This window comes from Opisthocomus hoazin, chromosome 5, assembly GCF_030867145.1.
Source record: "Opisthocomus hoazin isolate bOpiHoa1 chromosome 5, bOpiHoa1.hap1, whole genome shotgun sequence".
Classification (NCBI taxonomy): Eukaryota; Metazoa; Chordata; class Aves; order Opisthocomiformes; family Opisthocomidae; genus Opisthocomus; species Opisthocomus hoazin.
This window is the reverse complement of record NC_134418.1, coordinates 21,595,724-21,611,812: the sequence shown is the minus strand read 5'-3', so window position 1 is coordinate 21,611,812 and position 16,089 is coordinate 21,595,724. Positions and strand designations below refer to the sequence as shown.

General features: G+C 45.3%; 1 protein-coding gene across 2 annotated transcripts in view; it reads right to left on the bottom strand.

Annotated features, from left to right (window-relative positions):
• The window catches only part of RBPJ (recombination signal binding protein for immunoglobulin kappa J region), a 158,907-nt gene extending 143,144 nt beyond the window's left edge, over window positions 1–15,763 (bottom strand). For both annotated transcript variants that reach the window (XM_075420662.1, XM_075420664.1), the window contains exon 1: window positions 15,613–15,763. Coding sequence is in view for 1 of the 2 variants with exons in the window: in XM_075420664.1 (XP_075276779.1) it covers window positions 15,613–15,626 (14 nt within the window). In the remaining variant the exon portion in view is untranslated. The remainder of the gene's footprint in view (window positions 1–15,612) is intronic.
• Window positions 15,764–16,089: the final 326 nt, after the last annotated feature.

The following is a 16,089-nucleotide window of genomic DNA, read 5'->3' as shown; positions in this document are numbered from 1 at the left end:
TAACACACTTTGATAATCAAATTATGTATTTAATACTAGCCCATAGAACATGAGCTCTGACAGGTCCGGTCTCCTCTCAGCCCCCAGTGAACTCCACAGTCTCATTCAGTCTTGGATTAGACTCAAAGACCTGCGCCCAGTGAAATGATGCATGCAGAGAGAGGGCAGGAGAGCTGCAGCCTGCACACTGGACTGTGTTGTTAGAGTAGTGGAGGACTTTGCAAACACAATGTCAAAATGCCCTGAAGGTGTTATAAAGCGACACCATGTTAATTAAGGCCACTAAATGGCTTTCATCCATTTTGACAGTCTTAGTTCTCCACGGCTAGAGGGAGGGAAACAAGAGCATTGTAGGCATGGAACAGATCTCTAGGCACCATCCAATCTATCTGCCCGCCTTACTACATCTTCTAGTTTTTAAACACAGGTTTGGAAATTTATATTATTCCTCTCTTCTGTACTGTATTTGAAGGTTTAAATCCCTCCTCAGTTTGGTTATTTGCCATAGGTATGTTTTGCGTTCCTATCGTCTTAAAAGCAAAATAAAACAACAAATCACATATCCCAAGTATTGTTCAGTCCCTCCTGGGCTCAAGCAGTCTCGCAAAGCAAGCTATTGCAGAGGGAGGACTACATGATGTGCAGACTCCATCTGCCCCTGAAGTGTGTGTGCAGCACCGGGCCAGCAGCATGTTGAGACGCAGCTCTGTTCCGTGGAGACACTTTCCACGTTTATTGTTCTTGATTAGAAAAACATTCCAAACTTTGGAATTGACATTTAAGACTGAATAAAGTTCCAGTTTGGTTTTATCAGGGCAAACTTTAAAATAGATTGTCTATTAGCCTTTGTTACTATATTTCTTTTACGAGTGTGAGTGGGAAGAGCATTAAGGAAGGCCATAAATCAGATGCATACTTCTGGTGAGTGCAGGAAATCCTTTAACCTTTATGTTTCATAGAAATAGGAATAAATGCAGGTTTACTCATATTGTCTACATTTTCCGAAATATCACCCGAGGAGGCATTTCCAGAAGCAAAATGATCAGAAGAAGAAAAACAAAGACAACAACAAAAAAATCCCCTGAAAACACAGTGGTGCCTAAAGCACCAATTAAAAGCCATTGCCTCCTACTCATATAAGACAGAAGAGACCAAAAAAACCCTGCATTTTTATTTTCTTTTGTTTGCCGGGGTTGGGGGTGGGGGGATAAAGGAACACCATGGTACTGAGACTTGAGACAATTCTCTTAACACCGATAGCGTGCAAGCATGTCCATTTGGAAAATAATCTGCCCTTAGTGACTAACTCCCAGCAGAAAGCTTGGCTATTTGCCAAAATGTAAATATCCCTTCATGTATGCAGGAAATCAGTTTCAGCAAACCCAGAGCTGGTCTAACAGGATGGGAGCTTCCGAGCAGTGCACCATCCTTATATTCTTCTTGGAATGGGTTAAAAGGCACTCACAGCAGCACGTTAGGGACAACATCAGCGAGAATTTAAGCATGCAGCATAATGGTAAAGCGATTAATAAGAGCAGTTGCTAACAGTTGCACAACGGAGGAGTGTTTTAAAATTCCTGCACTCTTTAACAATAATGTGAAGAGACGCTGTGGAAAGCGAGAAAAAAAAAAAAAGAAAAAAGCCTGGCATGGAAGAGACATTCCTTCAGTTCCTCTCAAAAGTTTGAAAAACCTCTGGATAGGAAAATACTACTGAGCAGCCAATCCTTTCCACATTTGGCTAAGCCCAATGCCCAAAATACACAGAACACTACTTCACTTTGAAAGGATTGCAATACTCCTATCTGAGTCATCTGAAAGCAAATAAAATGAGACCTAAACAAATAAACCTAATTGTGCATGGAAACAAATCCAGCTCTCCAGCTTGGCCATGGCTTTGTTTTTGTTAGTTTAAAGCCTGCATATGCAGTTTTAGTGGCATCAGGAGTTATACAAATATTGACAACAAATTGCCAAATGTTGGTTTTTTCCCCTCAGTGCACAGTGTCAAGAAGCTGGGGGAATGCTTCTAAGAACCTTCCCTAGTGCACTGAACCAAATCACAGCTTGATGGGATCCGCTCCAGCCTCTTCTCTGAAGGGTAGACACTAAAGAGATTGAGCTTGTTGATTGTTATCGTCAAAGACTTTTATTTTTCACTCATGAACTCTGCTGAACACAAACCCAGGCTTTCGAAACGTAGCTCAAATGTTTGCACTACAGCCAGGGCATTGTCACATGCTATGTCCTCCACCCCGTGATTTGTTTCTCTTTTGTGTCATCCTTAACCTGCTTCTGGTGGTTCGGCCAGGAGAGAAACAAATAACAATGACCAGTGAGAAAACCAAGCTGCTGTCTGACATCCTTCCCTTAAAATGCTATTGCCGCTTGCTCGTTGTGGAGAAGGGGCAGTCGCCTTGAGATAGAAATCACTCATGAAATCCTGCTGTCATCTGTCAAAGGTAGATTTCAATCAAGCTGGTCTGAATCCTTCGCAGCTCACAAGGAGAAATGAGAATATGGCAAATCTTGATCAGTTGCAAACGAAAGTTAGCAAAAATATATTTACATTTGACTTTTAAATGAAGGCCAGACTTTCCTCTCACACAGAGCCAATGAAACAACACATTTTCTCCTTCTTCTTTGCCTCACATTCACAAGACACCTACAACTTTTATTATTCTAGCTGGCTGGATAACAGGGTTTCCATTTTGCAAAAACATAAACTTTTAATCCCAGGCTAAAAAAAGAAAGAAAAAGAAGGAAGAGTTTTAGAATTGAATGAAGACTCTGAGAGTTTTCACACAAAGAAGCCACAGAAATCAGACTCATGCACCCTCCTCAAAAGCCCAACGCTTGAGACATTTATGGAGAGAATAATTCATATTCCTATTTTTTTCCAATTCATCCTGAGAACTTAGAACTTTGTCTTGTACATCTCAGAGATCACCCAACGACCAGATTATTGAATACCCTGCAATAAACTTCTCTCTCTTTTTTATCAGAAACTGCATGCTACACATAAGAAACTCCGCTAAGAGTTTCATCACAAGTACTGAGTTTCCATGAAAAGTTTTAGGTTTTAATTTTAACATCTCCAGTAAAAAAGTTCTTGACTAATTGTACACCTCTTAGCTTTCACTATTATAACATCCACTCTTTGGTTATGGTAGCATTATATACTCAGTGTATTCACGCAGACATTAATGCAGAGGCATCTACATAGGCTTTCTGTGTTGCATTTCTTATCGTGGTGCAAGTGCCCCTAAGCACTTGCACAGTAAAGGGCAAATCATTAAACTGGTGAATCATTAAGTTGGTGGAAGGCAGGCATAGTGGAAAGGCATGAGAACTTGTGGGTTTGTGAGAAAGTGGAGGAAAAAGGATCGTCTCTCTTTCGCTAACTCTGGACCTTCAGAAAAAAAAAACCCACAATGCTTGGGACTGTTCGTGCTGTGAGCAAACACTGAAATATGACAAGGCATCAAGGCACATTGCGTTACATGATATTCAGGCAGCTGCTGTGATGGCATTTTCAATCCACCAACTGGTGCAACGAAACAAATCTGAAATGTAAAAGCTAGATTTCCACCAAAATATTTCATTAATATTACATGCGTGTAAATCAGGAAACTCAGACTACTAATCCCCACAGCTACCCTAAGTCAGCCCTGGAGGACAAAGCAACGACGCAGCTGCACAGACGGGGTCTCAGAAGGTATTCTAGGTTTCAGTTTGCTGACTGGAGCGTGCAAAATTTCGCTAACAATGTTTTGTTAGTGTATGTTCTTTGAAATTTGTTGAGAGGGAAAAATACCCATTGCTTTTCTGTGGAATGCAAGTATGAAATGACTGCATACCAACATATGAAGATAGCCAGATACAGCCAAATTTGTATGAACACCTACTAGTGGAAAGTCCCGCCCTGTGCAAGAGACCTCAGCGACATGCTTCAGGTCAGGGGAGGAGAAGAGAGCTGAGTCTTCTTCCATCCTTGACTGCAAATTGGGCACCAATGAGCTTCCATAGCCTATGCCGCCCTTGAAACCTGGCTTGCACTTGAAGCAGTCCCACCGCTCTCTGAAGCCCCACCAGCATGGGGGGTTGGGTTGCCATAAGCCCTCACGAGAGGTGCAGACCCGTTGCGTGCAGCACCAGAGCCTTGCTTGCCCCATCTCAGCTGAAATACGCTGCAGGTCCCACACCTTGGGGGAGGGAGAATGACCGATCACCAAAAATCACGACCAAGGCAGGAGAATGACATAATTCCTAGTGAAATAAGAGAGAAAGCAGGAGGGCAGGTTTTGTCTGATTCATCAAAGCAGCTTCTCTTCATGGAGAGATCCATACAAGCTGCTTTCAAATTTCCAGAGGTTAAAGCAACGGGGAATTGGGAGAAGTAGAAAGGAAAATGACATCTGAAGATGTCCGTAAAATAGGGCAATATATATCTGGATAACAAATTACCAGACGTAAAGGGCACCTTACCAGCCTGCTCTCTCCTCACCTCCTCTGTCTCTCCCCCTTTTTCTCACACACCCACCCACACTCTTCCTTGAGCTGGCCGCCTTCTTGAGCACTGAGGCAAGTCAATTAAAACCAAATAAAAACCTATAAATATCACCCATAGGAAGGAAACTGCCCTCCCAATGCTGACAGCTGCTAGTGCCAACCCGAACTGCGCAGGGGCACCGAGTGTCGTCGCTCCCGACCCTCCCTCCCGCCGGCTCTCTCGCTGCCGGCTCCCAAGATGGGGAGACATCAGTCTCCCACCGCAGCACACAAACTCCCCCCGAGCACGACAAGGCAAAGTGTCATTTTCGACCCTTTGTGGGTGGCCACGTTGGTGTCTGCTCGCATTTGCACGGTACTGGACGCTGTGGAGTGTACAAACGGTTCCATATGGCGCGCAGAGGGAAACACCCCATGCAGAGAGCGCCATGCTAGCGATACGGTACCAAGCTGCACTTGGCAGTCGTGTTACTGTGTAGAGCCCCTGGTCCGTATTCCACTTGGCACATCTGAATTATTATAAACATACTTGAGAAAAATCGTATTTCTCAGTTTGCCAAGATACAGGAAGAGTGGCTACTAGCAAGTCCATGCACTTTTATCTTGGGGGTTTTACCTGTTGCCTTTCTGTTTGGTATTTGCCACATGCTGAACTGTTTCTTACCATCTTCATTGTTCTGTTCAAACAGCTTTTACTCCTTCCGCTTCACTTTCTAGGCCACCTGCTTGTTTAATATCTGATCTTCTTGTGCTGATTGTTTGACTGCTATTTTTGAGATGCTTTCTCAAGTTATTTACCTTGCTGAAGTGACATAAGTTCTCCCCCCTCATCCACCCCCTGTCTGTCTGGTTTCCCCTCTCTAGTCTGGCTGAAGTGACAAACTCTCTCCCCTAGCCAAACATTTGTTTTTACAAGGTATTTTTATACCATCACCTCTTCCCTCCATCTCCCCCGCCTACCCACCACAAACATATGCTGTGGTGGGAGGACATTCTGGTTTCACATCATTTGCAATGTTAAGGTGACAAATTTCCCCTCCTTCAAGTATTTTTTTTTTCAAGAACTGGTTTGTAAAATGCAAATGGCAAAGGGCTAGTTTCTCTTTGCATTTTTTTACCCTGTGCATGGAGATGTCCTTCTTTGCTTAGAAGTCATCAGTGGAAGAAAAAGCAAAACCCACTTGATTTATGTTATTTGAAACCTGTTTATACTGTAAAAAATATACAGAAAGAACATTGTCTAGGTTGATAGATTCCCTTTATTCATCCCAAGGAGGACAGGAACGATGAAGATTTCCAAGAAAGTAGGCAAATGTAACCACTCTACTGACTTCATTAATCTATCACAGCCTGTTTTTCCTTGTATTAAAATGCACATGCAGTCACATTCACACAGTAAAAACAACCTCAAGTGCTCTAAGCATCAGGCTTGGAACCATGAAAAACATGACTGTGGCCTTCCTCATACCCAATTAGGGGTACGTGTACTCAGCAGTGATTCTGGTGTGGTGGAGAAATGCCTAAGCCAGCTTTAAATTAGGCAGGAACAATCTAGTTAAAACATCACATAGCCCAAAAAGGGCTCAGCCACTCTAAATATTTACCCTGCTCTGAGCTAGAGGTTGCAGGGGCATGTATACGACCACGACTGGAGAGCTTCCAGTACCTACATTCACCACTGCAAAGCCAGGTCTGATGTGCTAAACATCCTGGTCATTCTAGGAGCATACACATACAGAATGGGCCAAATTAAGGCTGTTTATAAAAAGACTGCATTTACATGGCAGGATGGCTGAAAAAATGCTTTTTATACAGAGACTGTATCTATTCAGCACACACCAATAGACTTTTTGAAGCCAGATAAAGTCTTATTCCCATCCCAGGACCAAACTGAATATTGTTCCAGGATGTCAGCTGCATTTTAATTCCCATTTTATGCAGAACTTTTAGTGCAACACAAGACAGCCCAAAAAAGCACGCACCAGTAATGCATCTTTGTTAATTTAATCTTGTGATGTTGCCTCATATAGGAAGGGCAAATAAAGATAAATTTGAAAAACAAAACAGGGTGGGTCAACTCACTGCCAGCATCAGGGGAACAAAACGGGTAAGTACTAAACAGTGAAATTTATTTATACTGTGTGGCAACAGGCTCCAGAGAACAAATTATTAGCAGAAGGATTCAGTCACAGCACATGCAAGGCTTCCCTCAAATCAAACAGATACGGCTGTCACTGTGGGCAGCCAGAGAGCAGAGAGAATGAAAGAGAGGAAAAACCCTCTCCTCAGACTGGAAACATTTGGTAGTTAAGGGACTCGGAGCAGAACATGGGTAGGGCCTTTTGTTTCACTTTGGTTCTAGCAAGGTCATTTGGGGAAAATGTCCGCAGAAAACCACCAGGAGTGAGCTGAGCAAAGGAGGAGCAGGGAACAATGCAACTTTCTCAGTAAAAAAAGTACACAAGCTGGAAGAACACATGCTTTTTGTCCATCCCAAGAATTTGCAGAGATTTCCCCCTTTGGCACGTTGTGGAAAAGTGAGTAGGGGACCACCAGACCATCACAGAGGAGCCATCCACCAGAATTACCTGGGGATACATTGGAGAGGAAGAGCCATACCCCAACTGAATCATAGAATCATAGGTTGGAAAAGACCTTTAAGATCATCGAGTCCATTGTCCTGGAACTATCAATCTCCAGGGCTCTGCTGGAAACTGTTCAGAGCAGTGCGGTTCTGCTGGCTCCTAATGCATCACCTGGCCTCTGGCACATACCCAGAACCAGGTGATCAGGTGATTTTTATTTTGCAGCACGTACTTTACTAGAAAAACAATATGAAATCCGTGCATTAACACCATGCTTTTGGCTAAAGACACAGTCCTCTTCTGTATACCACTGAAGACTAACAAGAGACCTCTGAACCCCTAAAGAAGCAACCAAAGAGGTATCTGTTGATCCATGAAGAAAATACACACGTACAGGAACAGACCACTTCTCTCCCTTCGAGGTCACTGAACTTTTCCCTGGATTAGACATTAGCTGAACATTCACTCAGCATGTAGGCATGGCACAACCTAGCCTGAACCTATTTTCACTAGTGCTAATCTACTCAGTACTTCACTTTTTCCCTTTCCCTCCCCTCAGAAGAAGCAGTAGAGAAAGAGAGATGTATCTTTGTGACTTGTCTTTTGTCTTCAGTCCAGGTCTTACATTTGTCCTTTTTTCTTTTTTTTTTTTTGGGGGGGGGGGGGGGACGACACACGACTATCTTTACCCTAAAGTGACTGCAGCCCCACGTGTACCTACCTGAGCAAGCCGTGCCGTGGCCCACTCAGGTCCTGTTCCCAATGTAGCTGTGTCAGCACGAGCTCAGCACCAGCTGCTGAAGCCATCTATGCAGCTAAGGAAACACTCGGCCAAGGAGCTGTAGCAGTATCAAACTCAGTGTAGGCTATATGGATGGCATATCCAAAACAGACAGAAAGCTGGCTCAAATGTGTCTGCGAACACTGGCAGCAGCCTACCTTTGTTAATGCTTTCAATACGTTCAGAGAATTGGGGTGAAAGATGCTGCATCAGCACAAAAGCATTCCTGCAGCAGTAAACACACTTGGCTGGACCACTGCCTTTTCTTGAGCTCTGATTTGCTTCAAGTAAATACAGCCATTTATTGCATGTTTCACCTTCTCATGGAACATCTGCTGTCTGTGAGGAGCCAAATAGCAGACAGACTCTCAATCCTCCCGAGATACCTCTGGCTAACAGCATGCATAGCTTTCCTCAGAGGCCAGCATGTCGCTGAACAGTTGGCTTACTATAAACCATTGCATGCTGTAGGTGTTTCCAGCTGCCTCACGCTGCATTTGTGTCACAACCCGCGTTCCTGAGGAGCCTGTGCAGTCTGAGCCATGCTTTATACCTACCCTGGGAGCAGTACATTTCTTGTAAAGCAGTTCTTTCCATACACAAAGCAGAAAATTAAGAGAAAAATCACTGGCTCTTGAGGGAAGGTCAGGAGTAGGGTGTGAAAGTAAGGGAGTTGAGTGCTAGTAACACTGCTCAGCTTATTAGGAGAACATCTCTCCAGGAACAGGGAAGGATATGAAGAAAATAAATAGAGGAAGACCATGAGGATGGGGTGAAGTCAGAGGATGCCAGATGGTCAAGACACACACAACGAAGCAAATGCAAACACTGGCTGAAAACACATCGAGGTATATAAATATCATTCAAAACATAGTGAGCCAGTGAAAACATTCAGAGGCAAAGGTAGATATGACAGGAGCCAAAGGACTTTTTGCTGTAGGACTGTCAGCAGACTGGATGGAAAGTAAAGAAAGCAGGACTGCAGCGGGCTGTAGGAATTTGGCTGTGAGGAGCCTGGTCTGAGTCAGGCTGCTCACTGTGGAGGAGGCAGTGTTAGAGATGAGGTCTGAGGGCATCACGAGGGCACAAAAGAGGGAGAAGCTGAAGCAACCTTTGAGTGACATGAGGCAAAGGTAACACAAATTGCTCCTCCAGACTATGGAATAGGTTACCGTAACACCCAGATTCTCTACAATGTACTTTAGGAGAAGGTGAGCCAGACTCTTACCAGTTTGGATGTCTGTAGAGTCTGGTTACTTTCACTGTCTGCAAAGGAGCTGCTCTCGGTTTACACCAGCTTAAACCTTGTGGTCCTCCGTGCTCAGTGCTGCCCATTGCAGTTTTAAGCATGCAATGGCTTCAAGCAAGAGCACAAAGTCATGCTAAACCAGCCAAGAATTCCTCAGTGCTCCCTCCCACCCTGCCAAGTTTTAGATATCACAAACAGATAATGACAGATGGTGGCACACAGACCCCTGCACTAAACAAGCCCAAGCCCAGCAGCTGAGGCTTCCCCCACATATCTGAGAAGGTAGGCTCACATCTACTCCCCTGGTTTCAGTTTTTGAAAGTTTGAGGAGAAAGAGTTGGGGTTTTTTTTTCAAAAAAATGTTTAGCCAAGCTGTTTTGTTTTATATTAACATGTTGTACTTGTCTGGCCTATCTAGTTTAATATAGATACAGGCTTTTCAACTCTCCACCCAATTATCTCAGGAAGCTTGCTCCGCTCTAAAAATAAAAGCGGACAGACATATCATTACCTTTTATTCAAGGCTGAACAGTGAGAGCTGCTTCCACAAGGGCAAGATACACCCAGCTAGACAAGCAATGTTATCTCGTCTATGGGACAAGCAGAAGCTCCCCACCGCCACTGGGCTCAGCACCTGCGGAGGCTCCTACCTCACACAAGGGCAACTTCACTAGAGCTGCTTGCCTCAGTGTGAGGCGGCAAGTGGTTCTTGCATCTGGACCACACTGCCTGCAAGAGTGCAACTGGTTCCAGCACTCACACTGCCAAGCTGAGCTCCAAGAAGCAGGGACAGAGCAGGGCACACTCAGGGAGCCAATGTGTAGAAGAACATGCAGAAGTGTGATTGTGCCTAACTCTACGTTCCAACGTGTTCAAGAAAAAGCTTTCACTCCATGTAACAGGTAGTATTCAGGGACTGACTTATTTTGAGAGTCAGCCTCTCTGGATAAGTACATCACGTGAACCGTGAACAGGAAGCCAGAAGCGTGGGCAGAAGGCAACTGTGGCCAGCAACCGTGGCCACTCATGTAGTCTGTACAAGTCTGGTGCCTTGATAAATGTATAAAAGTGACAACATCTTTTGGAGGAGAGAATTGGAGACGATGACCCAAAAGGCAGGTGAGGTGATCTTGTTCATTGGTACACTCCACAGGCACATGGAAGACTACCAGAGATTAAAACTTGGACCCTTTGCATCCCCGTGAGTGTTGTAAACACACAACCATTGGCTAGTTTTGGGGAGGGAACAGTCATTCCCATATCTTCACACAACAAAACCTTCTAAAGATTTGTTTCCATCCCTGTGTAAAGAAAGGAAGATCATTTTAAATCTCAGAGTTTCAAGGAACGGAACAATTGTTTACGACACATGTTTGTAAAGAAAATAGTGCAGTTGCGTCAAAGTACGTAATTTACCCTTGCAGTACAAAGGTAAAGAGCCTTCAAACTAGACTGTTGAACTAAGAGCCAACGAGGGCTACATTTTAACCTTGCATTCAGAAAAATCTTGACCATAACTATAAGGCGGCTCACTCGCCCCATCTACTGGTCAATGGAAAGACTGGATTTGCAGGACAATTAAAAGCATCACCGCCGAGGACTCGATTCAGTGGAATCCTCAGGTTCAGATTTCTGACTTTAAAGAGGTTTGTAAATGCCATTGATGGTAGCACTTCAGTAAGCAGAAGAGTGCTTTGCCGAACTGGAGCCCAAGGCCGATTGTTTATCATGGCAGAAATAGGGCAATGACTTCTTTCATTCTGAAAATGCGTTATTTTCTAAGAAAATACTAGGACAGCCTGTTCAGTAAACACTGGCTTGTTAACCATGAAAAATTAAATAAATATGCCTTCTTTTGTTCTGAGGTGGTCTAAGGTCATTTAATGCAGAACCCAGGTCACAAAGCAGCCATATGCATTGCAGCTCAGTGAGGTCATCACAAGGTGACCAGGGCTTTTTAGGGATTTATTTACTAAATAGCGATTCTGATTTCCTAAAGGCCTGTTGACCTTGTATTTTCCGTCACTGTATGCAGTGCATACCCCATATGCAGTGACCCCTCTGAAGTGGGTCTTTTCCTTCAGGGGGCAGGTGGGAGCCTAGCGTGAAAACATAAAGTTTAGGTTGACTTGAAGAGGCCTTTTGCCCTACCCCTGGTAGGAAGATGTGTCGGATGTCTCACCTTGACCTCATGCCTCACTCTCACCCACAGTCTTTGAGGGCAGCACCTGCATTCATACTGTAACATCCCTCTGCTCCACAACTCCCCGGATGGTTGCAGGTCCGATCAGATGTGCCTAGAGAGAAGCTGCAGCCAACAGAAGGGCCACCAAAAAGCCTGCCAGCAAGCTGCTCACCAGGTAACCCAATATACCTGCAAGTTGAATCACCATGAGATCTTACACCCAGCCATGCTCTCTCCACATGACCCCAGCAAGCCTGTGACAGTTGGCTTAGGCAGACACTCAGTATGCAAGGAACTACGCTTCCCGCATGACACATCTCCTGCCCAAAGAACTGCCGCATCTTGAAAAGTCTAAGCAGAGACAGGACTAAACTATCAGCATGTCTATCTAGGCCCACGCACAAAAGTTCACAGAGAAGTTATTGTCGTAACCGCAACAGAGAACAATGAACTGTCATTCTCAGCAAGCAGAGCCCAACATTGTCTTCAAGAAGCGCAGGTGGCAAAGCACAAGTGCGACCGTCTATCATAATGAGCTATGATTCTAGCTACCCAGCAAACCCCGTGAGAATAAACCAGACACAGCAGGAAAGAGACTGTAAAGGAGGAGGAACATCATCCTCACTGAGGCTCATTCATCTCAGATTATAAACCTGAGGAGTAATTATGACTATTTTTAAATATATCATTTCTATAGCAGGCAAGGAAAGAAATCATTGGCAGTAGATCTACACCTGCTGATATACCAAGTGATGTGTTGTACATAAAGTTCATAAAGCACATGAACTACTCTGAAGATCATCACAAGAAGTTTGCTTAGCCTCCTCCCAAAAGTATATTTTGGGCTGAGTTATTTATCTTAAGGGTATGGTAAAATGTTTCTGAAATTGAAAGAGCCCAGGACTTTATAATGGAAAAAACAATCACAGAATCATTTCGTCTGGAAAAGACCTGTAAGATCATCAAGTCCAACCATCAACCCAACACCACCATGTCTAGTAAACCATGTCCCGAAGTGCCATGTCTACATGTTTTTTGAACACCTCCAGGGATGGCAACTCCACCAATTCCTTGGGCAGCCTGTTACAATGCCCGACCACTCTTTCAGTAAAGAACTTTTTCCTAATATCCAGTCTAAACTTCCCCTGATGCAACTTGAGGACATTGCCTCTCATCCTATCACTAGTTACTTGGGAGAAGAGACCAACACCCACCTCTCTACAACCTCCTTTCAGGTAGTTGTAGAGAGCGATGAGGTCTCCCCTCAGCCTCCTCTTCTCCACGGTAAACAAACCCAATTCCCTCAGCAGTTCCTCCTAAGACTTGTTCTCTAGACCCTTCACCAGCCTCGTTGCCCATTTCTGGACATGCTCCAGCACCTCAATGTCCTGCTTGTACTGAGAGGCCCAAAACTGAACACAGTACCCCAGGTGCAGCCTCACCAGTGCTGAGTACAGGGGCACGATCACCTCCCTACTGCTGCTGGCCACACTATTCCTGATACAAGCCAGGATGTTGTTGGCCTTCTTGGCCACCTGGGCACACTGCTGGCTCATGTTCAGCCGGCTGTTGACCAGCACCCCAAGATCCTTTTCTGCCAGGCAGCTTTCCAGCCACTCCTCCCCAAGCCTGTAGTGTTGCATGGGGTTGCTGTGACCAAAGTGCAGGACCCGGCATTTGGCCTTGTTAAAACTCATACAGTTGGCCTTGGCCCATCGATCCAGCCTGTCCAGATCCCTCTGCAGAGCCTTCCTACCCTCAAGCAGATCAACACTCCCACTCAGCTTGGTCATCTGCAGACTTACTGAAGGAGCACTAAGTCCTCTCATCCAGATCATTGATAAAGATGTTAAACAAGATCAGACCCAAAACTGAGCCCTGGCGGACACCGCTTGTGACCGGCCACCAGCTGGATTTAACTCCATTCACCACCACTCTCTGCGCTTGGCCATTCAGCCTGTTCTTTGTCCAGCAAAGAGTACACCCATCCAAACCATGGGCAGCTAGTGTCTCCAGGAGGATGCTGTAGGGAATAGTGTCAAAAGCCTTACTAAAGTCCAGGTAGATACTATTCACAGCCTTTCCCTCATCCACTAGGCGGGTCACCTGGTCATAGAAGGTGATCAGGTTGGTCAAGCAGGACCTGCCTTTCATGAACCCATGCTAGCTGGGCCTGATTCCCTGGTTGTCCTTCACATGCCTGGTGAGCACACTCAGGATGAATCGCTCCATAATCTTCCCCATCACCGAGGTCAGGCTGACAGGCCTGTAGTTCCTGGGATCCTCACTCCAGCCCTTCTTGTAGATGGGCATCACACTGGCAACCCTAAATAATATGGATGATAGCATCTTGGAGCAAATGCTTGCACAGCCTCACAACTGCAGTGTAAGCTGGGAATCAGCATTTTTACTTGACATCACTAGTGAAGTCACAAAAATGGCCAAGAGATTTGTCAGATGAAACATATAACAGCTAGCATCTCAGTTACTCAGAGAGTGGGGTAGAAGAAGCACTGTCAGTGTCCAGAAGTGTCTGCGAGGAAGGTCCACTGAAGTCAGGCCCTGAGGGCTACCTCCCCAAGTTCTCTGAGCATCACAAGCCTGCTGGGAGATTCCTGCAGGCACAAAACCACCTGCTAGCTAGACAGTGGGGAAGCAAACAGCTGACGGCTAAGGTGTTGTCCAGGACCGTGCACAGAGATGTGAACTACAGGCAGTGCCCAGAACTGCTGGCCGTGTAAGCTGGCTTCCTCAAGGGCAGGTGCTTTGGGAGTCCTGTAGCTAAGCACTCCCGGCTTCCTCAGCAGTTCCTCAGCTGCTCAAGACCACTAGCACAACTTACGAGCATTTCAATTCTTCAGCCTATAAAATACGGAGTGATGGAAGAGGGGCTAGAATTTACACACGAGAAAACTAGTGCTAACTGCATCTGGGCTCGTGAATTCCTGCACAAGTCCCCGCGCCTGAAGACCCACCCCGTGAAGAGTACCTCCCAACAGCCTGGGCTGCCTCCCTCTGTGGGGATGCTTGGCGCTCAGCTCCCCAAGCAGCCACCCCCAGAGCAGAAGCTTCAGCCCTGTCGTGCCAGGAGGACCCACTGAGAGCTGCTGGTCGGGTGGAAGCTGCTGGAAGAGGAGCCATAGCAGGTAGCTGTGAAAGAGGCGACCCTGCTGAAGAGCAACGCTGAAAGAACGCCAGCCTGGTTTTACTCCCCACGGAGCAGTACAGCTCTCAAAAGCGGCCTTCACGGAGAAGGGTCAGACTTCATTAATTCTCTAGTCTCTCATGGCAGACACCTTCAACAGGCCAAGTTCTGGCTTGTTAGGCTGGGAAAACCCTCTCTGTTCCCTCTGCAAGGCCAGATTTAGACACCTGACTTACATCACAGGCCCAACGTTTATTATGTCAATCCAAGCTGATAAATAATCCAGAAACTGGCAAAAGCAAATGTTTGGCGAGAGTTGTGAATACAAACCAGACTTTAACTGAAAGCTACGACCACGACAGCAGATAAACCATTCAGTCTTTCTTTCTCTGTTGCTATCAATGTACGTGAAACAATCCTCCTTATCCCGCAACTCCCCAATCTCTGCCCCATTATCCGTGTTCAGAAACAATCCTCAATTGCTATTTGAATATTTGCATGACACTCAACAGATTGAGGATCCTCCCCCCCCTTTTTTTTTTAAAACCAAGGTGAATCAAACATCCTTGTTCCTGGCTGTGAATAATTCTATCATTAATTATGTTAGTTATATACAATACCTTTGAGGGGGAAAATCTAGCACTATTCTTCTCTGAAAGAATTTATTTTCTTGGTTACATCGCAGAACTGAATGCAATTTTTCTTCCCTTTCACCTTTTTCCTGGGAACAAAGTCTGCATTCCTCAGCTGTGATCACTCAGGCTGCTGGTTGTTTTTGGGGTTTTTTTTTGTTTGTTTGTGTTTGGTTTGGTTTTTTTTAAAATAATAATGCACAAGAAGAATACAAAGACAGGGTTCCCTAGAGACTGAACCATGTATTTTATATCAAAAGGCAACTCGCTTTCACTGGAAAATAAGCAGTACAGGAAATACTAAGCCAGAAGTTTCATTCTACATTCAGACACTTAGAGACTAATCAACTGGATAACTGCCCACTCCTGTTTGGAGGGTTCTTCTGGGGTGCAGGGGTAACTATATTTTTAGTCACAGATATTCTAAAATTCAGAAGAAAAGAAACAGACAAAGTAACTAGTATATCACTTCTTGCTACCACCACAAGCATTAAGAAAATTCTTAAACATGCCACTCACTCACCAGGAAATAAACATCAGAAGGAGCTGGAAATCACTGCTCACTGCTTTGCCACCACTCAGCTTTGACACGGTCACTTTCCACCTCCTTGCAGAAGTCCGGCAGCAACTTTCCAAGCACCACCTGCGTCAGGGCACACTGTAACGTCCCACGGGATCAGCCAGCTCACTCTGACATAAAACTAGGCTCAGGCGCTGGAATCAGCCCAGGGGCCAAGTCCCAGCTGGCAAATCTAAAATGACTTCCAGCCCAAGGGAAATGATAGAGAAGTGTTTGGAAAGAGCTTGCGTAGAGGGCTTCCAAGTGGTAGTAGCCCTCCCCGAGAGAAATAGGAATGCTGCCTAGGCTGGAGATCAATGGATGGTTTGGACTGTTTGCGGTGTGTCAGAGGGATGGTTCTCTCCTTGTCCTGGACTGGGCTGAGCAGCCCCTGTTCTTTTGCAGGTGACTAAAAGGAGTTTGCACAAATGTGCCTGCAGC